At 42.0% G+C, this 23,651-nt stretch overlaps 1 protein-coding gene across 1 annotated transcript in view; it reads left to right on the plus strand.

The window, feature by feature from the left end:
* Positions 1–23,651, plus strand: part of ncanb (neurocan b) — a 104,006-nt gene that overhangs the window by 53,577 nt on the left and 26,778 nt on the right. Inside the window, exon 10 of the mRNA XM_062395677.1 lies at positions 8,995–9,108. Coding sequence (XP_062251661.1) covers positions 8,995–9,108 — 114 coding nt within the window. The remainder of the gene's footprint in view (positions 1–8,994; positions 9,109–23,651) is intronic.

Here is a 23,651-nt window from a genome sequence, read left to right on the forward strand (position 1 = left end):
AGTGTGTATATTTCACATGTTTATAGAGATGTGGATTTCATGTAACATATCACATTAAGCACATTTTTTTGTTAGTTCAACAAGCTTAAACAGGATAATAACCCTGAGACTGCTGATGCTGCTGGGCTCATTCAAGCCAGCGGTGTGGGAACATATTATCAAAATAAAATACAATAAACAAAGACAAAACATTCTAAGCCACACTGTAATTCAAATCTTAAATCAAGTTGCCAAAAGAAAACCAAAACAATGCTTTCAAAGGCACTCAAATGTTTTACAGAGGAAAATTACTGGGTTAGATGAGAATTCTTCGTGGGTTCATTATAATTACAAAACCTCTTCAAATTGCATGTTGTCATTTGATCCAGTAATTAATACATATAAGAGTTGTTGCCAATTTTAAAAAAAATGTGTGTGGATAGAAAGATGCACAATGTAGAGGTATGAGGTTAGAGAATCACATGGTGACTTCACATATTTACTGACTACTTGGCGCACACACACACACACACACAAACACACACACACAAACGCACTTATACTAAGTTTATGCTTGCAGCTGTGAATATCCCGTCTGTATACACAAACAAACACACGCGAATACTAAATACACAATCTTCACACAAACAGATAGGGTCAGGGTGAAGGTCAATTCATTTTATGCTCATGCTCATTAATGCCGCTGCACACACACAAACACACACCAACTTCATAGTTATCGACACAACACAACATGGTCCATTGAGTGGGCAGGCTGTTGTGACGAGCGCTGGTTCAATAGGAAGGTATCCATCTTTGCAGAAGGGCACGGAAATGTCAATGCCCCTCAGCCAGCCAAAGAAAGTCAATCATCCAGGGTCCCGCACAATGAAGGATGACAAACACAAAGCCATTTAGGGAAAAACCTTTGTCTCACAAACATTTCCATTTCAAAGCCTCCATTTTACAGGATGTCATGTCAATTTATTTTTACATAATGTCGGCTGTGGTTTGGAGGCAATTAGGAGCAGTTAAAAGGGGCTGACTGGATCTGTCACTGCTGTTGGTTGATAGCAGGGCGGACTGTAACCCGCGCTGCTTGTTCCAGTGTGTTTCTGCATTGCCGTGCGTCACAGAAAGACTGATTGGGACGGTGCTCCAGTGAATGTGTCACTGACAAAAAAATATATAATCCTCTCGAGTCGCATTAATATTGTCCCTTCATGCCCTCCATACCGCCCATGTCAGATGTGAAGACTGCGGCTGGCATTTACTGTTTCAAAGGTTCTCTGTACTGCTGTTTGGTCTGTAGGATGGCATTTATGCTTCTCTGTCTTAGTCGGGACAAACTCAAGATCTTATTGCTGCTTTTCAAATGTTCATTCACTTCCTGAAACGGGTGTTTGAAGAGACTGGATTAATTTCATCATACTATGAAATTTGTGTAACCGTAGACTGTATATATATAGATGGAGAATATGACACCCAAAAGTGAAGTCTAGTCGTCCCGATAGCCCTCGGTGGTTGGTCACATTATAAGTAATAAATCCAGCCTCCTCCATGTTAGTGGATGGGACCAAACTAAAAATCGCATGTCAAATAGATTTTTCTTAAAGATGTTTTGGGGAATTTTAGCTAGTTTTTAATCACACCAGTTAGTGCTCACATTTCTTACCCATTACCATCTCTCTTTTAACTTCTCAGACAAGGTTATGTTTTCCCCTCTGTCTATTTGTTGCTTTGTTTGTTTGTTTGTAAGCAATATTATGTAAAAAATACTTGGTGGATTACCGTGAAACTTGGTGGAAGGATGCAGAATAGGTCATGGAATAATCCCCCAAAATGTTGTGTGGTCAATCTGCAAATCCAAGATATTTTTTCACATTCTTAACATTTGTTGACATCCTTCCTCCAAGTTTCATTTTAATCCATCAAGTAGTTTTTTTGCGTAATCTTGCATACAAACAAACAAACAGACACATTTTGGGGGAGTATATGATAGTATGAGAGAAACACACTCTACTGTAAATATGTTCATATGAGTCTCTTGTCTTACTTGTACTTTATTGACTTTACCATCATTCTTTGTCTGATGTGCAGATATATCTCTCATTCATGTTTTTTCTACATTTCAAAGCAGCCTCACTCCTTTTATATTAATTTAAATTGAGAAGAAGTGAGGCACAGCACTGAATTCCACTGCTCTGCTCTTTCACACAGTCATTAGGGTTAACAAGCAAATGGCTGTAATCTCAACCCTCTCAATAGACATTTGTCGCACTTTTAGTATTCAGAATGGACAGCCGACATCTTTACTTCCCCTCAACTGCACTCAGCCACACAGCAGACACAACAGCACAGGAGTGGCAATCACTTAAAATCCCAGTCAGAATGCGCCTCTTAAGACGACAGAGAAAGTGTTAGCTATTTTTGTGTCAAAGCAAGATGTCGAGTTAAAAAATATCTTTGATGCTTCTCGCTTTGACGTTTCCTTTTATTGGATGTTTGGGTGAATATTTATGAGTGTTTTGAAATAGAGAATAGGGTATTTGCAAAACAGCTCACGGCTGCTCTATCAAAAAGATGACCAGATGAAGTCAGATGGCAAAAAATCCTTTCATCTTAATAAGGAGAACTCTACTGATCCAGTATCTTAATATATAAAATATTTACAATGCCGTTTCCTTAACATTACATTTAACAGTTGAAAAAAGAAAAATATGTAAGATTGCGCAGCCTGGCATATTTGAAATGTCTTAAAGTACCTTATTAAACTTACGGCAAACGACAAAGGACTTACTGGGGCTAAGGCTCCCTGGGTGTCTTGGTGGTGCTTGCCTTAGCCAGGGGCGATTTTTTAACTAAAGAAAAAGTTGTATGACTAAGCCTTTGTTTATATATTGGAAGTCATATTGTCATCACAATATTCAAGGTTATCGCACAACACATATCTTCCTAATATCGTGCAGCTCTATCACAGATACAGACCATTTACCGTCAGTCCTTCACTAAAGTATCAAATATTCACCATTAAATAAGAAAATTATGTTGAGAAACTCTGAATGAAAGTGCTGGTGTCATTTGATTAGATTCGATTGACAGTGTCCAGAATAGGTTTTAACCAGCAACATCAAATCCATTTAAATAAGCCTTAATATTGTAATTTGTGACCAGTGTGGCCTCATAATTAATGTATAGAGCTCCCAGGATTCTTTAATACTCACTTAGACTCTTCACATTTGATTTAAGCAGAATATCTTTTTTCAGGAGTTGAAGAGACCTCCACAAAATTGGCCACTATTAGTCGGGATTCTGCCTCATTATTTGAGCAGAGGATGTTCTTCACTTCCCAATTATTAAAAGTAGAGTAGACTGTTTCTGAAGTGGACTTTGTAATGTTGGAGTCCTGCAGAGTTGAGTTTGACCTTTACAGAAAATCACTTCCTATTTCACAATAGCTGCTGGATGGCAGCAGAAAGTTACAGAGCTGTATATTCCCTCTCTTGAAAGCATTTCATACCTTTTATGGCACAGTTACCAGACCACTAAAATAATATATCGTGTTTAAATGCATTGCCAAGCCCAGCAATCCGTCTCTCTGAGCCTTTACTACCCTCTGAGTGGATTCTCTCTGCTTGACTCCCTGGCAAAATCTACAAGGATTCATAGCCATGAAATTTCTGGTTGCATTTGAGGTGTTGTTTATAAAATGGAGAAAAGAGCTGTTTACTTTTTATTTGGCCCCCAGCATTTACAAACTCTGTGGCTCTGTTGAGAATTGAAAGTATAAATCTCAGAGTTGCAGGGTAGAGAAAGAAGCTGCAGAGGAGGCGGAGCTGGGAAACAAAGGGACATACGAGTGGGTCCTGGTTGTTCCTGGGCTGGACACAGGTTCGGTGCAGCAAACAGGTTTTAGGAATTGAATCTGATCTATTGGACATGAGGAATAAAGCCCAGAGGGAAACTGGGGCTAGCCCAGGGCCTTCTCCCACCTGTTTTCTGTTTGCTCTCTGTCCCTGCCCCTTCTTTCTGTCTCCCTTTTCAATTATTCATATCCTGGTTTTGGACACATGCCTGCAGTAAGTCTCCAGATATCTTGTCAGCTGGCACCACCCCCGCTTTGTCTGGCCGCGTTCATCCCATCCTCCCCCATCTTCCTCTCCCTGTCTCCGTTTCCCCATCCTCAAACTCGTCAGAGATGGGGATAAACAACCAGAGCAGGTAACATATTTGCATCTGTAATCAAGCAATCCTATTCAAACTATGTATTTTCCAATCAGCAGTGAACCACATTTAAACCTCTATTTCATATGTGAAACTCCTCTGCCATTTTATTAGCTTCGTCAACTTTCTCTCAGTCATTCGCTGGCTCTCCTGATAGATTCCAAATGACCGAAGGAAGCATAGTAGCATCACTAGCTGTTAGCTGCACCCAGCAATTACCACAGCGGCTGGCACCTGCCTACCCCCCCCCCATCCGTGTCTCCGCCAGCAGATAAGTGGAGCACTGCTCTCCTCCACTCCCCTGGAGACTCCGCTAGTGCCCAGGCCTGATTTCGTTGTACCGGGGAGTGAGCCAGAGAGTGATTGACACACATACGAATGCACAAATACAGAAACACACATGCACACACACGCTGCCACCTGCTTAAGTTGGATGGTTGTCTCATTAAGCCAGTTGGGCAGAGTGGAGACTGAGTGGACTCTGAGTGGATGTGGGCCTGCTGTGATTTGGCCCTCGCCGCTCTGTTTGAGGAGAGCAAAGGGAGGTAGACGCAGAGACGCTGTTGGCACAGACATATGGAGCATAACGATAGGAATAATGATATCTTTATGAAATCAGTTATTCAGATTTAGCATGACAACGAAAGGTCCCTCCTCTACTCAGAACATGTTTGGGTTTTTGTTACTTAAAGATGTTTATTTCTTGAGCATTTCTGTTGTTACCAGATCAACATCAATACATTTTTAATAGCAATGTAACATTAACTTTAATTTAAAAATTAATAATAAAAAACTGATGTAATAAAAACTAAGCAATAATAACAAAATGGCCATGTTGCGTGTAAAACTTTACCTCTGAATAATTATCAGACAAGGCTGATGATGATGATTATCCTGTAGAGTTTTTTAACACAAAAGCAACACAAAAGATTGTATTTAAAAATCTGTATAGATTTGCTTTGTGTATATAAATACACAACAGAAACACACGTTATGATGATACACTTAAATGTGGTCAAGGTTTCCCATGAAATATCCAGACTCTGGCAACCTGCCACATTCTAATTTGTCACTCCACAGGATGAACCAACATTTTTTTTCACTTCTCATATTAACCTTAAAGATCTTAACTTTGTGTATGCAGGGCTATTGACGGTGTTCTGGCTGGCACTGCGGTCCCGTCACTCTGAATCTGTTGCTCTCTGGAGTGACCTTTGTTACTACCATGGATTGAATTGATTCTTTGAAATGCTGATGGTGATAAAAACGCTGTTCTGCAGATGACATTTTATTAATTGGAAGACCACATGTTTCCCTGTATATGCAGTGTATGTGTATGCTCTCTGGTGGACAAACTATGGACACCTGATCAAGTGATGCATCAGCATGGACACGTATTGATGCAGCTCTGTTTTCTCTCGGTGTTGTTGACAGCAAACATGAGCGTTACCTTCACCACTCAAACCCAGAGCTACTGTTTCTTTCAGCTGCTAATCAACATCTCCATCTCATCAAGCTCTTAGAGGTTTGCAGAAAATCTCATAAAAAACTGTGAGTTTTCGCCCCAAGGCTTCAAAAACTGGTTCTGAGAAACTAAGAATGCTAATCTTTAGAAGTTAAACGCCTTTCTGAATATACGTTTTCTAAGGCACAACACACTGAAGATTGGTTTGGTCTATATATATATATATATTCATTTATACCATTTTTGTTTGAATTTCTTCAGATATCTTTGAACTTGAATTACCCACAGTGCCACTGTATCTACTTGCCTATAGTGGCCATTGTATAGTGGATGTTCAGAGCTGTACACTTCTGACCCCAGTGCTCCTGAAATCCGAGGGGTGGTCCGACGCTTTACATCTGTGCTGCAGGTCTTAATGAGGCCAGATGCTGGCTCATATTAGTCCCAGTAGCTTTTTCTTTTTTTCAAACAGCTGAACTGACAACCTGCTCGTGTGTCGGTTCACAGCGAGTGCAAGGGGAGGGATATTTTCACTGTCTATCGTTCATCGTGCCGAATATTTCAATTACACCAAAGTGGTTCATTCGGGGATCTGTTCTCATGTTGTCACATTTAATATCAGACTATCGTGCCACATCATTCGCTCCAGTCCCTGGCTGCACCTGTGATCTGCACCAGAAATAATAGGGTTTTGAATATCTGGGGAAATCATGTGTTTTGTCTGCCTGATTTAAAATATATCAATATCAAATATAACAAACTGAATTTTCAATAGAGACACAGAAGGAAATATTTACGCAGACATGTCATCACACCTTTTAACTCAGACTTTTTTGACTGACTATGTCTGACTAAATTACAACGACAGGGTAACACTCTGGTACCCCTTTTCACCAAAAGCAGTTCCAGGACCAAGGAGCCAATGTATAATGTGGAACCAGTTGTTTGTGTTCCTACGGCCAAAGAACTGGTTCCAGAAAGTTGGTTTCAGAGTGGCGAGGGGGAGAGGGAGCAGAAGGGCTGAAAAAAATATATATATATTTTACTCAATGATTAAACTAGGGCTGTGCAATGATTACAATTTTTAATCAAATTAATCACAGGTTTCTATGGATTAATCATGATTAATCACATTACCGATTTTCTCTGTATATTTTTGTGAAAACAAAAAATGTATGACAAAAGACGGATATATACATTTACCATTTTTTCTTTTTATATTCATAAATAAACAAAACAATGGTGCTGCAACTCAGCAGTTCTTTAGCAATTCTTTTTGCTATTCCATATGGAACATTAACATAATCTTCATCCTAAACAGAATTCGGCTTCTTAGCCATTGTATGGTTGAATAAAACTTTTTTCTTTTCTTTTTGACACAATCTAATGCCTCTCTAGGTCCTCTTAGCTAGTCGTGCTTTAGCCCGTTGGTGAGGCAAACTAACTTGTTCACATTCCCTGACGGTAAAGCTGACCGCTTCTTTTGCACAATGTGTCCTGCGAGTGAAGCTGGTTTGGCGCATTGCACTTGAACGCCCCTCGCCGACAAACGCATGCTTCGCGTTGCGGTGGTACTTAAGGCTGGTATTACTACTATGAAACGATAACGTCTTCCCACAGAGTGTGCATATCACCTTGGTTTTATTGAATGTTCGATCTTTGTTTTTTTGGAACACGATCTTCCCGTCCAGAAGGTTCTCAGGTTCATCAGAATTATCCATGTTGTTTGTTTGATGAATGGCAACTGCCCTCTAACTGCATTAGAGCGGCGACTAGTTCAGAGTGGGCGGAATTGTGGGTATATTGGAAAGTCCTTCTAAGTCTTCGGTCCTGGATGAGAAGCCTGATTTTGATGCAGATAAAATGATTTCATTTTGCACCCGAGGGCATTACCATTTTAAGAATAATACAGTAAAGATATACCCTTCTGTCTCCTATTGCTCTTTGCTCTCATACACAACATTTCAATCTGAGGCCAAGCTGTGTTGACCCTGAGGATGTCAGAGCTGTGTCGTCAGGGTCAACACAGCTCTTTATGAGTTTGCTCCTTTTAAAGAACTGAAGATCTTATGTCTGTACCTCTTGAACTAAACTTCATTTGTAAAATAAGTGGACATTTAAAGCTCAATGGAGAACAAGTGTTTGATTATCCTGTCCCGTAAAACTAGTTTCTTGTTAGCATGTTCCTATAGTTTTCACTTCTGGCTCGGCCTACTTTCATACTTCTCTTTTTTTATATTCTTGTTGTTCCCCCCCCATCATGAGTCAGACAGTTATACATGGCTATATGATATACGACACACTAAACCAACACACCATCTCATTCCACCTCCTACAGAGCCTTTAATATCAGTCAGCAGAGCCGCAGAAATGAAGCTGCTACCCTTTTTTATCCAAACAGACCTGAAATGACGTCTTCCTGAAAAGCTCCTGTAATCCAACCCTGAAACCTGCCGGCTCCTCACATTCATAGCATCATATAACCTCTCCTCTCTTTTTCTTCCTCCATCCTTGTTTTCATCACCTCTCTTCCTTATCTCCTTACATCTTCCCTCACTTTTTCGCTTTCAGACTTTTGCCCGACTCCCTCTCCGCCGCCCGCCCTCTCCCTCTCCCTCGCATGCCGTGACCTCTTGCCTAAGCTCCAGGGATTCGCTCAGTTTTTGTGATGCTGGAGGATTGTGGGATACCAGCTGCAGTTTTAATGATTTTGCCCCCAGGGCTCAGATCAGCCAGAGAAACACAGTGACCAATTTTTGGCCAAATGAGTAATCTCACCGCTGCAACGCCTCTGCAAAATGCATGTGTGGATTAACATTTTTAGACTTAATTTTGACACTGCATTGAAAGGGATGTGGGATGTCCACAATCACACACACTGGCACTTGTTCTTCAGGCTCCTAGCAAAGAGTGTTGATTTTAAAGATGGAAACTCATCCTCCATCTCATCTGTGAGCCTCCTCGCCTACTCTCCCTCGCTCTCATGGCCCGGGTTTGATGGCGGGGAGAGCTGCAGCACGTCCCTGTAAACATCCCGCAATTAGCATCATGTGCTTCAGTGCGTCCCAAACCGATCACTGATGAAGCCCAATCAATTCACTTTAATTATAACTCTCTCAAAAACACTTATAATCTCTGCAAAAGTTGGATCTCTCCTGGGTTTGTTCAGTAACGAGCTGTAGCAGATATTTTAAATAGTGGTCCTTTGGAAAGTACTGTTGGTGCATGTGCATGTGTGTGTTTGTGTGTGTGTGTGTGTGTGTGTGTGTGTGTATGTGTGTATCTAACCCAAGCCGCACCCTCTCTTTTTCTCCTTCTCCCTCCAGACATTGACGACTGCCAGTCTAATCCATGCCAGAATGGAGGAACCTGCATCGATGAGATCAACTCCTTTGTGTGTCTTTGTCTGCCCAGCTACGGAGGAGCTACTTGCGAGAAAGGTAACCATGTGGTTAAATAAACACTCCTTTGGTGTTTCACTCATCGATTCACTTCCTGAAGGAGTGTGTGCTGAGCCGAGGCAGAGTGGAGAAAGAGGAAGAGGTAGCACGAGAAGTATAATCAAGGAGGAGGAGAAAAAAACGATAAGATGGGGAAAATAGATAAAGATTTAAGACAAAGAGGGTGGAGAAGCAAGGTGAGGTGAGCAGATGGAGGGAGTAGGATGAATATGGGGAGGGGGGGGGAAGGGAGGGATAGAGGTATGGATGCAGTCCAGGACAGTGGGACGATGCACAGAGTTCAGAAGTGGAGCGAAAACAAGGCGGCGGAGAAAGACAGAGTTAATGAGGATGTTTAAACAGACAGTAGTGAATGAGGATGTGAATGTAGACAAAGAGGCGGAGGAGGAGACGCTGGAGACGTGGGGGGGGCTCTGTGGAATAATGTATCGGCTTCATACAGAACACCTGCGTCCAGCTGGTTCCGTCTCTCATTATGGGAATTCCCCTGTGAGAAGAGCGACGTGAAGGAGGCTGTTTCACATGCTGCACGTTCCATGAAAACATTGTGGACATTAGGTTTGGTTGTCTCTTCACCTGGATCGTTTGTAAGAACCTGATCAGTTTAATCTGATTCTCGCCTGGAGTTTGTTTCCCCATGCAGCCAAGACTTTTTAATTTCCTGCTGATCGCTGCACGTTGAAGTAAACAAGGTGAGCAGAGGTTCTCCTTGGTGCTTATTTGCACAGAAACAAAAATGTTTCTTTAATCTTGTAATATTATTAGTTTATCCTCATAAATTGATTTATGAAAGTTTTTTCTCATTAAGTTATTTAAATATTGAGATTTATTCCTCATTAAATTACAACTTTATTCTTATAACACTCTATCGTAAAATACAGAAATTAATCACTGAGATTAATGCTGAGATTTATTTTTATAAAGTCAAAACAGTGACTTTATAGTGAAAAAATAAAACAGAAGCTTTCAAACTGTGTGGATTGAAATGGAGGCATAGAAGGAGAAAGATTGAGGTGTAAACCACAATTTGCTAAATCATAACTTGTCACATCTGACCACAATGACGTTGTGACACATATATTTTTAGATTCAACGTGGCCTTCACTTTCTAAGTATACCATTACCTCCTTTATGTCCTTCATGAACAAACCTCCATGAATCCACTCAGACTTCACAGTTGAAAGAATCAGCTGGCAGTTCCAGAAACTGCCTGCGAATCGTCACATTTTTAGGTTTGCTTTAGCACTAAAGATTCCCGGAGCTAGTTTCTCTAACAGTAACGGCTCAATGGGTGATTCAGCATTATTTGAATGGGAAGTATTTGAGGGGGCACCGTTGTCACAAACCTCCCTGGTTTGTGACAACAATGTCTGAATAATGCAAACTGTAAACCTCTTAAAACACATTTGAACAGCCTAATTAGATTTGAATGAAAGACACAAGTTTGCAGTGTCTCGATGTGGGACTGTGAAGGCAGAGCAGTCGATACAGAGACGCAGGAGACAAGAGAATGATGTCAGAGAACAGCGGATTAATAACGTAGTAGAAGCTGCCGTCGCTTTGACAAGATCTTCCAGAAAAACTGGCCTGTTGGAAGTACAAAAAACAAATGTTCTGTTCAAGAGTACGTGGAATTATTTTCGTGACCTTTGACAAGTCAACATGACTGCCTTGAAAATGGTCCATTTAAATGACTCAACACCAATTTTTATATATGAAGACCAAATTACTCGTCAGACTGCGTTACAGAAGAAAGATTAAGATCGACAGCATGACAGCTCTCCAGAAGTGAAGCAAAAGTGTCTCGATCACCCCCTGGTGGCTGGCGGCAGTATAGTATCATAAGCCCCGCCCCCTCAATCTTAAAAGATTGGTCTTGGTAAAGGGGTTAACTCTAACCCAAACTAAAATGTTGCAATACATTTTAAATTTTAAAAGAAATTGGAGTAATTCTTATCAAGTTAAGCACCAATTATTACTACTTAATTATATCTTTTTATTTGATGCCTTGAAAACAGGGTGAAACGTAATGCATGCTCAGAGTATTTTTTAGTTCTGATCTGTTTTTTAAATAAATGGTCCATTGAACATCCCACCACTTCGTGGAGGCACCACACGAAGTTGCCGGAGTGTCACTTTAATCTTACAGCGTTCCAGATTAACTCTTTGATGCCCTTTTTGATTTTTCACCACAGCAAGCATCACTTTGGTTTCTTACTTTGCTGATTTCCCTGTGGTTGCTTCTTCAATATTCATCCCCCTCCTGTGGTACAGTTCATGAATAAATTAACAATTTCTAGAGACGTTTAAATGTGCTTCACTTTTAGGCGCTTTCAACTTAAATGTACAGCATCTATAAATCAGGGATGGTCATTGTGAAATGAGTTTTTTGTCTCTTATATCCTCTGCCCCAAACACACACAATCATTGGCATAATGCATACCAGAGCCCCTTACCCTAACCTGAACCATCCAAACTAAATGCCTAACCCTAACCTAACTCCAAAACCAAGTCTTTATCCGGTTAAAAGTGAGGATCGGCCCAAATTGTCCTCACTCTATAGGTTGTGATCAAAACGGTCCTCACGAAGACAGCTCTGCAAGTACACACACTTACACCACTACAGCATGCCTGACATGCACTGGAGCCTCCGCATGTCCCCCCCCCCCCCGCTGCGCTGCCGCCGTCATGGCTGATTGAGAGCAGCAGGTGTGATTGTGTAGATCCAAAGTGTCTGTTTCCCTGTCGCTCTTATCTCTCACTGCTCCGCGCTTGCAGAAACACAGGGTTCGGCAGTGAAAGGTACAATTCGCAACAGGCGTCTCTTTGCCGTTTCACCGTGATCTCAGTTTGAGATCCAGAGGAAGGTCTGAGCACTGGAAAAGAACTAATTCGCTCCATCGAAGCTTTCATCCATTTAAATGTCATCCAATTGGTCTCTGTCTCGCTAAAGTGGTCCGGTTCTCTCTGTCTCATTTGCTGTGGGTACTCACGCTGTGTGTGTGTGCATGGGTGTGTGTGTTTGTTTGTGCATGTTCAGGTGTGTTGTGAGCTAACAGCCTCGGATGCTGAGTAGATATGGTCCGCTGCTGGTTTGCTCTGTTACCATGGTGATAACTGTGAGTCAATAATATTAAGTTGACAAGTGCTGGCTGTAGTGAGAGAGAAGAACATGGCCGGTTACTCTGCACTTATTGTTTGCACTGTTGTTAATGAGGTTACATCTCTGTCTGCACAGCTTTATTTAACCAGTGCAGTCTCTGTTCTTCACATGTCAGACCGACAGATATCTCTGACTGACAGATGAAACACTCTTAATGATCTGTATTATCTCTCCTTTCCATATTGTGAATAATTCGTGTGAATTATAATTTTAAGAATCCTTGCTTCTTTGATTCACTCCAGAGCTTTTTTAGAATTTCTCTGTGTCATTAGTGAGTTCTCCTCAAACAGTTCTGCAAAATACTTTCACTTTTTATTGTTTGTGTGCTGGACGTTGTGTGCAGAGCTTTCTATGACTCAGGGTTGAGTAAGAACACTCTGTGTTCATCCTACTTAGTGTATCTGCAGTGAAGATTTTACAATCCAAGTTTTTCATAAGATTAAACAGAATTTGCTTTTATTAAAGTGTCTGGTTTATGAACATGTTTGAATAATTTACTAAACTGCGGTTATTTCTTTACATTGCATGTTGACTACTTCAGAAGTCAATCGACACAATCTTCAGACACAAGTGCACAACTTTTCTAGTTAAAAGCTCCTTAATTCAGAGCAACACAAAGCATTGCTTCAACAAAACAAATCTCGTGCTTTTACTTTTAAGACACATTGCTGAAGATGAAGTGATTCTATGAATGTTGATATCATGGTGGAAATTAACAACCGAAACCTACACTTCCCAGCTAGTTACAATAAACATGCCAAGTCTGAAGCCACATGAGGTGCAGACACACATTTGTGGAAGGAGTGGGTGGATTCAGCCCCCATGCAAACCAGCTCAATCTGTGCTTTTGTAGTTTTTTTCCTAAAAAAACGTCTGTTTTATTAATGAATGGATATTTGTTTAAAAGACAAGGCACTAGCAGAGGCATCACTCAGTTGTTTCACTCTCATCTCGTCCCAGCTCTGAAACTCACTGTTGAGTCCGTCCTGCTGGTTTATTTCTTGGTTTGCTGCCTAATCAGCGGAGGCAGAAGCCAACTTTTACTCAGAAAAAAATTGTGAAATAGAGAGAAGCTGTATTTTCCCCCATCGCCCATCGCGCCGCAACTTTTTTTTCTCTTCGGTCTTTCTAGGGAGAAAAGCCACATAACATCCACGAGTGTGTGTGGAATTGTTCCTTTGCTATTCCACTGGTTCATGTTGCCTTTCTCATTTTTTTCTTTTCTCTCCCCACCTTTCTGCTGTCACTCGCTGCATCTTTTTATGCCTCTCATCTCTGCCTAACAGCAGGAGGCTTCGTCACACTCTGTGACTGTGTTCCTGTGTCGCTGTGTGAGTGCGTCTGCTGTTTGTGTGCATGTGTGTGAGTGTGTGTGTATGTGTGATACCTCTGCAAAGTTGAAGATCTTTTAGTCACAGACGACACACACGGGCAGATGCATATGTTGCAACTTAAAAAAGACCCGTGTTGCATCTTACATGTCTCAGCCGCCTAACCTCAACCAAATCTCAACCAGACTCTGATCTCAGAACCAATCTTCAGCCGTCAAACGTCCCTTTGAAGCAAAATGAGGAACAGAAAAAAATTTGGGCTCTTCAAGGCCCCAAAACTCTTTTGTGTCTGTTTCTCTTTTCCCTGCCACACAAACAAACACAACTCCTTCTACCTACCCATGTACCCTTCCCAAATATCAAAAGATGTCTTTCCTGTCTGTTTATTCAGCAGCATCTTGGATGGCAGTCTCACACTACGACTCCAACAGACAAATTAAAGTGCTGTGCAACATCTCTGAGTTACAAAACAACCAACCGAGAATAATCGTATCCACAGGAAATGTGTGTTCTCTCTCACTCTCTGTGTTTCCTAGCAGAACAAATATACAAATTGGAAACAAAAAGCCTGTGTTAAAGGAGTGTGTAACTAATTAATGCACCGGTGTTTGCCTGCTGCCTGGTTTTCTTTGAGAAATGTGTTTGCTGCTGCTCTAAGCTCACAGAGAAGGACAGCACGTAGTGATTCACTCTTCATCCATCTTCTCACACCCCTCTGCTGTTCCCCGCCCTGGTTCCATATGTCAAACCATTTATTATTTTAAGACGTGCAAAATCCCCCAGTAGAGCCGGACAGCTGCCAGGCCTGCGGGTCAAGCAGAGGCAAACACACAGGTAGCCATGTCCATCAGGAGGGACTTACATTTGACAGCTGAACACATTTTATTGTCAAGAAGGACAAAAGAACATGATGTGATATAATTAAACAATTATATTGGCATATAGACACATTTGTGACGTCAGACAGATAAAAAGGTGTGGAAGCCAATTCGTATAATAATAATAATAATAATAATAATAATATGCCTAACTTTATAAATCCAGCCGGTTTTACAAAGTGCATTGATAAAGCAGAGACTCAAGGCCAATTGCAAAATGCAATAACTAACTAATAATGAATAAAAGCAATAAGAAGACTGCTTTGTGTCAAAACAGTTATTACAAATAAAAAGAATAGGAACAATAAATAGAAGATGACAGCATAACAAAGAAGCAAAAACAAAAACAGAAAAACAATTAAGGCAATAAAACATAAAAAGATTAACATCAGAATTCCCTCATATGAAGGACCAGTGTTGATGTGTATGAACCGCCACAAAATCAACAGTGTTCAGAGCCTTTTCCTCTATAGGTAGAATCCCTCTCACACTTGCCAGTTCACCAACACACACACACACACACACACACACACACACACACACATACAAAAACGGACAACGGATACATCTGTGAACTCAGACTGGGTAAAAAAAGAACAAGAACATTTGGTGGAGAGAAGAAAGCATTTGGCAGCAACGGCATGATTGGCTGAATGGGGTTCTGGCGGAACCTGATTGGACCATTGAAAAGACCCACAGTCAGCGGACTAAGAAGCAGGAAGAAGGGGAGAAGGAGACGTAGCGGGGGATAGAGAGACAGAGAGAAAGGAGGTGAAACACAGCAAGAACTAAGAAACATTTGTCTCAGGGAAAGTCTTCCTGATTTAGCATTCATGACGATGACGAGACAATGAGTTCACCCCAAAAGTGTGTTTGTGAACACAGCGTCTAAACCCGGTTCAGGTTCAATCGTTCTAGGCTGGAAGCACTCTGTTTTCAGATACACTCACACAACACACACACACACACACACACACACACATGTGCACAGACAGGAAAAACAAATACAAGACAGCATCACAGAGGACAAAGTAGAGCAGAACTTTTCCCCCTGAAAGAGGACGACGGGTGAATCTGGGGCAGACGGATGTAAACAGCAACAGCAGTGTTGCAGATTGGAGGCAGGCAGCAGACGCTGAAGCGAGGCCTACACACTGAGACTAATGACGAGGAGAGCAGACCGAGCCGACTCACAGTGCTGGGAAGTGTACCAGAAAGTACCAGATGCACTTCTTCTCCTGTCACGTCTGTGATCGCACTCGTTCTATCACACATCGACTTTCACAGTCGGCTCAGGTGATGTCACTGGCGTCAGAATTTGCTGGGACTAAAGACGTGCAGTTTAAAAAATGACTAAAAAGTCTGAGGGAAGAAGATACTAACTAACTGCAGCTTGAGGCAGTGGCTGCTTCTACACATCTGAACATACATCCTGCAGCAATGCCCTTTAAAATGATGCGGAATGAACCTTATAGTAAAGGTTTGGTGAGGTAAAGGCATGAGAACAACTTTGGAAAAGATCTTAGTTTGGATGAAACTATCTATTTTGATAAAACCTCTGCACAAACATCTGAATATTAGAGTCATTAGACCTGGTCCGATTAAAATAGGTTGAAAGTGTAAAGCTGAAACTCACATAGATCTGTGAGTTGAGATAAAACTCATTTATGTTTACAATATCAAACATGTGGTGAGAGTCTGGGAACTATTGAGTTTGTGCTGGAAATAAAAAACATGCAACCCATGTTGGAAATGGGAAAAAAACTGAAACATCATCCACACTGAGCCTCGCTCTATCTGACCTCCTCCTTTGTTCCCATCATAGCAACAGGGCACTGTCGCATGAACGTAAACTTGCTGTACACTTGCTAAAATCATTGGTTCTGACCGTTTTTCTAGGGAGGGCAGGCTTGACTGAAACAATGGCAGTTAAGTTGGATTGTGAATAATGTCGGCACCAGGCTTTCATAAGGATAAAGAAACATATCACAGATTATATCTCTAGTTTTGCTGCTCAAAAAAGGGACTAAAAACTAAAGATAGAATGAAACAAAATAAAATTTTGAACATTATGTTGTTATGATACCATTTGGGGTTTTAGATTTGTATTATTTCTTGATAAATTTGAATGTAGGTATACTATAGTTTAAATGAGTTGTCGAAAGTTATGCATATGTCTTTATTTTGACCTCTTTCCTGAAATACAGGAGCAGTTCTCTACTGATCTGGTCCCAGCATTCGCTGGTCATCCCGTCCCTCATGTCATTGACTCTGCGTCTAACGTTTCTTGAGGTGTTATTGGGCAATAAGATCCGTCTCTCTAAGCTATTTACTCTGTACTCTCTTTTTAATCGACAGTACACTGAGCACTCTGGCTGAACTTTGCCGTTGGATGTTACTTCCTAGTTCTTTATTTATTTGTTTGTTTTTCCATCTTTATCTTTATTGTTCTTGGAGTGATTGCATGACTCAGCATCTGCCTCTCCCGGAGTCCAGAGAAAGGCTCAGGAGGAAGCCATCGGGACTTCGCCAACTTTGCTTAATTTCTTATGCTTTGTCCCAGACTGCACCGCCGCCGTCCAAACCTGTGACTCAGCAGAAAGCTCAAAATTAATTTCTTTGTGTCCTCCGGGTATTTAGAAGCCATTAATGCTAATGAAGATTCATGCATCATAATAACATTTCGAGGTGGACACGAGACCGAGAAAGGAGGGGGACGGATCTTCAGGTTGTACTTCGCCCACAGCGGTTTCCTGAAGTTTCATGGGAGTGCGTGGAATGCCGAAAAACAGGCAGGTTCACATGTTATATACCCCTGAAGTCTTCCCTAAATCTGGCAGAGGCTGCAGCAAACCATCACTTTCTCTCTGAACTGATGAGCTTGGACAGATGGGGGGGGGGGGGGGGGGGGGGGGTAGTTCATTCTCATTCAAGGTGCTTAATTAGACAATGTTCCTGAAAATCCCGTCATTTTCTCCCCCTGATTGGAAGGAAGTTCAGCCAGCACAGAAAGCCGCAGTGAAGAAAAGGAAGCATCAGAGCAGGTGTTATAATAGATGAAAAGAAAGTGAGAAAGAGATGGAGGAAGAGAGAGAGAGGGAGAGAGGAGGGTGTGTGTTCCTCTGCTGTGCAATAATGAACGTTTCTGATGGAGAGGTGTAAAGGAGCACTTTGAGCTCCGCGAGAGGTTTAGTGGCTTTTGTTCCTCTTCTCTCTCATATTTCCAGGAATGATTGCGTAAGTCCTCAAACAGCAGAAGCCTGGCTCTTACTGTTGCACTCCCTTTTGTCTTTCATTGGCTGGCATCCCACGGTTCATTTCCTCCACAGGAACTTTTCCATCGAACTTTCTTGGAGCTCATCGTGCACCTTGTTCCAGTTAAGTTTCTTGCTCGCTCCTGTGGCATGACTCTCTATTGTCTCTGCATTTTTACAGCTTGCAAAAAGACAATAGCTGCTTGTATCAATATGATGTATGAAAGTGTGTCTGACTTCCTAACTAGTCTCACAATGATCACTGAGAAAGAGCACAACATAAAAATGCACTTTACTTAAGTTTTAATGAGATTATGTCTCAAAAAAAAGGAGGCACAAAACTCCCAGTGGAGTTTTTCGTACAATGGTGGATCTATAATTAAAGGAACAACCAACATAAGGTTTCTTTGTAAAGTGTTGAGCCATTGCCAGCTGCTAGAACAGCTTCAGTGCACTTTGACATACCAGTCTCTGAACTCTACTGCAGAGGTAAACACCATTCTTCCTAAAGACTTCTATAGAGCGGCTGCTGGGCTCAGGCCACAGAACTGTAAAGCTGTGTCTCCCCTGCTGCACAAAGAGCTGCTCATCTGTTTAATCAAAGTTCAGTGACGCTTGACTCATGAACTGGGATCAGTTGTCGTTGCTGTTGTCACGAACACACCCGCCAATCGCCGTGTGTGAAATCTTCAAAGACACCATTTGACGAGGTCGCCGACACGTCACAGAATCTGACTAGATTTCTTACGGGCTAAATATCTAGACCAACTAGGAGACAACAACCACAGCCAATCCCGGCGCAAGATGGTGAGTTGCCTCCTAACTTTTCCTCAAAATGATAAAAATATTATTTTTATGCAGAGCACTAGCAGAGACAGCCAGCAGAAGCTCCAGTGGCTCTCACTCTGGCCTTTGTGTTAAATACACCTCCTCTGGAGAAACAGTGGAGGACCTCTGGAGTTCAGTGCATGTCTGAAAGCAGCTCTTGAAAGTTGGGTAGTATGTACTTGGCATTAGGGGCCTTGCAAATTTGTCAAGAATTATTCATGTGAGCATATTCTATTTTTTCCATAAACTTTTTCTTTGAAGACCAGTGTCTGTGATTTTTGCACAGATCTAAATGCAGATTTCACTTCGGCCTCTGTTGTTGACACACGCTGCTCATCGGAGGTTTGTGAGTGAACCCTCTGCCCTACGTGCCCCAACAATGAACCCACTTTCAAAGTCACTTAGATCTTTTCCATCTGCAGTCTTGCTACAAACTCAGAATGCACTGTGGCTGCTCTGAACATGCCACAGCGCACCACTGGAAGCATCTGCATTCGTTATGTTTCTCCGCTCATTTATTCATTTATCCATGAATTTGTCAGCCGTCTGTAGCTGACAAGTGTTTTCCCTCTTTCTGGCCGTCCCTGCTTGTCACGGTCTGCTTGTCGGACAGTGTTAAAGCAGTTATTTATGAAAGATGAATACTTTTGGTCTGATTCTCCTTTTTTTTATTCATTTTTTTGGTTGAAACACAAAAAAATTGCCAAAAGAAAGATGACTTCCTCAGGCTCCTGACTTCCTGGTAATCTCCCGGAACAGATTTCTTTGGCCACTTGAGGATGGTTAGCAAACAGACGTCCTTTTACACATCCAGCAGACACGGAGCAACATTAGCATTCATTTGAAGTTGTGTTACTTGCCACTAGATTAACATATGTAAAATATTCGCTCTACTTTTAGCTTTAAAGAGCTAGTTTGACTCCCGAGGCAAACGTTCACCTCTGCTCACCAGCTACTCGCTAACTTTGCCTGTGTGCAGTTTGGGAATGAGCAAATAGGTTAGATTGAGTTTATCCGTTTTTTTAACTGTTAACACTTCCTTGCTTTTGTCGAAAAAGATTGTGAGGAGTGCCCAGAATGAAACGATAAAAACGGCGAAGACGTAAAACCAAAGCATGAGCAGTAATATGCTGTGAAGCAGTAAAACTTGAGAGTGAGGTGATAATTCTCTGAGGATTTGTTCATTTGTTCATGGTGATGAAGATGAGGATGGCACATCTGAGTGTGGATACCCAACCTGAGCCTTGCCGGGACCAGTTGGTACCTGACAGGTTAGGGTCAGGTATCCCGGGTCGAGTTCAAACAAAACATTTCAAATGGAATTCTGGAAGAGGAATAGAGGCTGATCTTCTTTTTTTTCTGCAATGCACAATGTAATCATGGAAAACAATCAGGGAGAGGGTAATGGACACTAAAAACCGAATCTTTGTCTGGCTCATTTAGTCATCTTCCGGCCTCGTGCTATGTTCACGTCTATAACCTGTACCTTTAATGTACAGTTACCTGCATTCCCACTCAGTGTAGAGTGATATAGAATTTCTAGAAAGACATCCACAGGATCAGCTGTGAACATGCTGTAGGAGTTTCTGCCTGTTTGCTTTAAAAGCCTGTGCTGCCTTGCCTTTTGCCTGAGTGTCCTCCCTCAGCATCAATCGTCAGAGACTCGTCTGAGGTCTAATTCTGCAGAGCGAGTCTTCACACTGGCATCGGTCATCAAGCTCTGCAGCTGTGGTACTGTAACATCCATTACTCCTAATTGAGAGAAACGCACAATTAGGATGTTCCATTAATCAACACTGGCCTTGTAATAACCATTAATAATTCCACAGCCGCTTGAACACTCTCCTCACATCCTCACCTTTTGGCATCCTCCTCATCTCCCTCTCTCTCTACGTCTCTCGCTCTTTCTCACACTTATTTCCCCGTCTCTCTCCGGACCGCTGTCATCTGCCCGGTTGCAAATGGGACACTGAGCTGCCAGCAGTCAAAGAGTCACACAGGGAGGAGGCAAAATGGCAGCGCAGGCACACACACACACTCGCACACACACGCACGCACACACACACACGCAGAAATGCAAACACATGCAGTTTCATCATTCGGGGGATCTAAAAAAGCCAAGCCGCAGAAATATCACTCTGTGACGTGGATAAACGACCCAATCAGTCAGCGTGAAGTGCATGGCCTTTTATTTCCTAACCGTTGTGCTCTAAGGTCTGTGGGAATATTAATCGCTGAAACATACCCCCTACCTCTCTCTCTGCTTGACAGAGGGAGCACGGGAAAAGGAAGAGAACGACTTGAATGATGTCTAAATATTTGAAGAGGTTGATGTGATGTCGGGCTTTGAGCCTCACTGTCAGCGAGCGGGAGGAGAAATCAGCAGAGACTACGTTGAAGATCTGAGGGGGAGAAAACATGCCTGTTTATTTTTGATCACTCCCTCTTCTTTCTTTCTCTCTATCGCTCTATCTCTCTGTCTCTCCATTTCTCCGACTCTTTCATTTTCTTATTCTCGCCCGCTCATTTCTTTCCTCCTTCCATGTGTGTGAAGCCTGTCCACACTAATGCAGATATTTTGCTAAATAAACGTTTCCCTCTGCCTTTGAGCCTCTCGTCCACATGCAAACAGTCTTTTAAGTCACTAAAAAGTGGGATTTTTAAAAAAGCTTTCCAAAGTGATGAATTTCAAAAAACTCGGGTGTATCTGCATGCACCAGACACAACAACAACAACAACACTGGCGGCTACATACAGTTTCATCTACGTTTAGGTAGCACTGCTCGGTCATATTACAAGTTTGCAGTTAAATCTGTCATCACTGCACCACATAACCAACATTCACTGTCTTGGATCCCAGCATCCTTCTCTGGTATTTCCTGGACTGTTGATGTAGACTTTATTGACATTCGCCACATACTGGCCCGGCATGCTTGTTTGAGCTTTTTTAGTTGTTTTTATGTTCTTGTCTGGACGGAGATATTCTGTAAAACCAAGTTCATGTGGATGAAGATATCCCTTTAAAAAACAGGTACAAATATATGTTGTACTGTGGGCAAAGTCTGACTTAAGGTTCTGTCTTCTTGGATACAATGGTTTATTTAGTAGGAATTGACCAGCACTAGCCTCCACACACACTCTTGACTGATGGGCCAGAACACACAGCAACAGAGGTTGTGTGATTTTGTAACGGTGTGTATGTTTCATTTGTGTGTGTGTGTGCGTGTGTGTGTTTCTCTCTCTCTCTGTGACTCCCACCCTGACTCTCCTGTCCCTGTGCCTGTAGATAACAACCCATTCTCCACCTGCATGAGCCAAAGTGGACCCACTCCTGATGTTAATACAATGAACCAGCTGTAATGTTGGCAAACACTGAGCAGGTGGCTTCCACTCAGGATGATGGAGTGAGAGAGTAGAGTCGGCAGAGGGAATGACAGCACCAGGGAAGGATTTTGGCCCAGTAAGACCACAGATAACAGCAGCAACATTGGACTGGCTAATGTTAATCTATAATCAGAAACACGCTCTTATAGCACATAGGAGATGTAAGGCTGTGAAGTGCTGATTCAAATGCCGCTGGTTTCTCTTTGAAACTGACAGAATGTTCTAATGTATTATAGATCGCACTGCAATAAAGGTCCGTTGCCGGATGACGATATTCTGCGGCAAGAGTTGAGCCTGGTTCAAACGTTTCGCAGACAAAGCGGCATTTTCAGGATTTGTCCTCATTCAAATTAGTGATTTTTTTTTTTTTATGCAGTGAGTCTGAAGGCAGCTAAGCCTTTCCATAAATACCCAGTCCGTCGTCGTTTGTATTAATCCACAAACAGAGAACCAATCTGCAAAAATCCGTAATGGTTACCAGTTTATTAGTGTCCTAGCACTAACACACATACGGTTGTGATTGAGTGAAAGGTTGTAACTAATATTTGCTAGTGATTTTGTTCCCATCTTCTAATAATATGTTTCCGTACTGAGTGGTCTCATTGAAGCTGTAATCTTCATAATCTTCATGATACTTACCCCAATCTCTGGGCTGGACTGTGGGAAGAAGCCGGAGAGATCCCACGCAGACACCAGGTTAACGTGCAAACTCCACACAGAAATACCCCCGTCTGAAACTGGGATTCAGAACATGAACCTTTTTACTGTGATGCACAGGGGCGGGTCCAGGGGGCGCTGGCCCTAGCTGAAATCTGATAGAATCCTAAAATGGCCTTGTCTATCTCCTAAAAAAGTACTCATTACCTACAATACCAACAACAAATATTAGGATTATTATTTTCTAAGCACAAGGGACAATTTTTCTAAATATATTCAATGACCTGACTTTGCTCAAAGCTTTAGAGATAACTGTTAACAAGGAATATACGTGAGTGTCTGACTTCTAATTGGCCCCTCTGTGTAAATTGTGGCCCTTTTATGGCCATTGACTCATACAAATCCTAGATCCGCCACTGGTGAGGCGACAGTTCCAAACTGAGCATATATCTGTGGAAATTCTCAGTCATCCAGGTCATGGGAGTTGATGATGTGTGCATCTGGACTAGATTGTGTTTCTGAAGCCGTGTCACCTCTCATCGTATTTAGTTAGAACTGAAGCAGCCTCTCGGAGTAGAGGTGACACTTCAAGAAACAGCTTCATGTGTACACCTGAACAACTCCTAAAGATAACTTGGCCTTGGGTGTGAATGTGAGATAGAATGGTTGTTTGACTCTATATGTTGGCTCTTTGATACACCAGTCACCTGTGCAGGGTGCAACACGCCTCTCACCCAATGTCCACTGGGATTAGCTCCAGCTGACAGTGTTAACCATAATAATGTGCTAAATGGTTCTTACTCATATCAAGGTAAAGCAAAAAGAGTTTGGACAAAACCATTGTCACTAAAATTTGAATCCAGTTCTGTCCGTCCTCACTGTCCAGTGATGAATCAGCCCACAGAGATGATACTCATGCCCACATCTACAAGTAGACTGGTGCTCCCACTTGCCATTGCAAAAGGAAATCTATTCTGAAATGAAGAGGACATGCACACTATGGTCCAAATGGGAAGTTTAGCCCAGA

Source organism: Platichthys flesus, chromosome 9 (assembly GCF_949316205.1).
Source record: "Platichthys flesus chromosome 9, fPlaFle2.1, whole genome shotgun sequence".
NCBI classification, from domain to species: Eukaryota; Metazoa; Chordata; class Actinopteri; order Pleuronectiformes; family Pleuronectidae; genus Platichthys; species Platichthys flesus.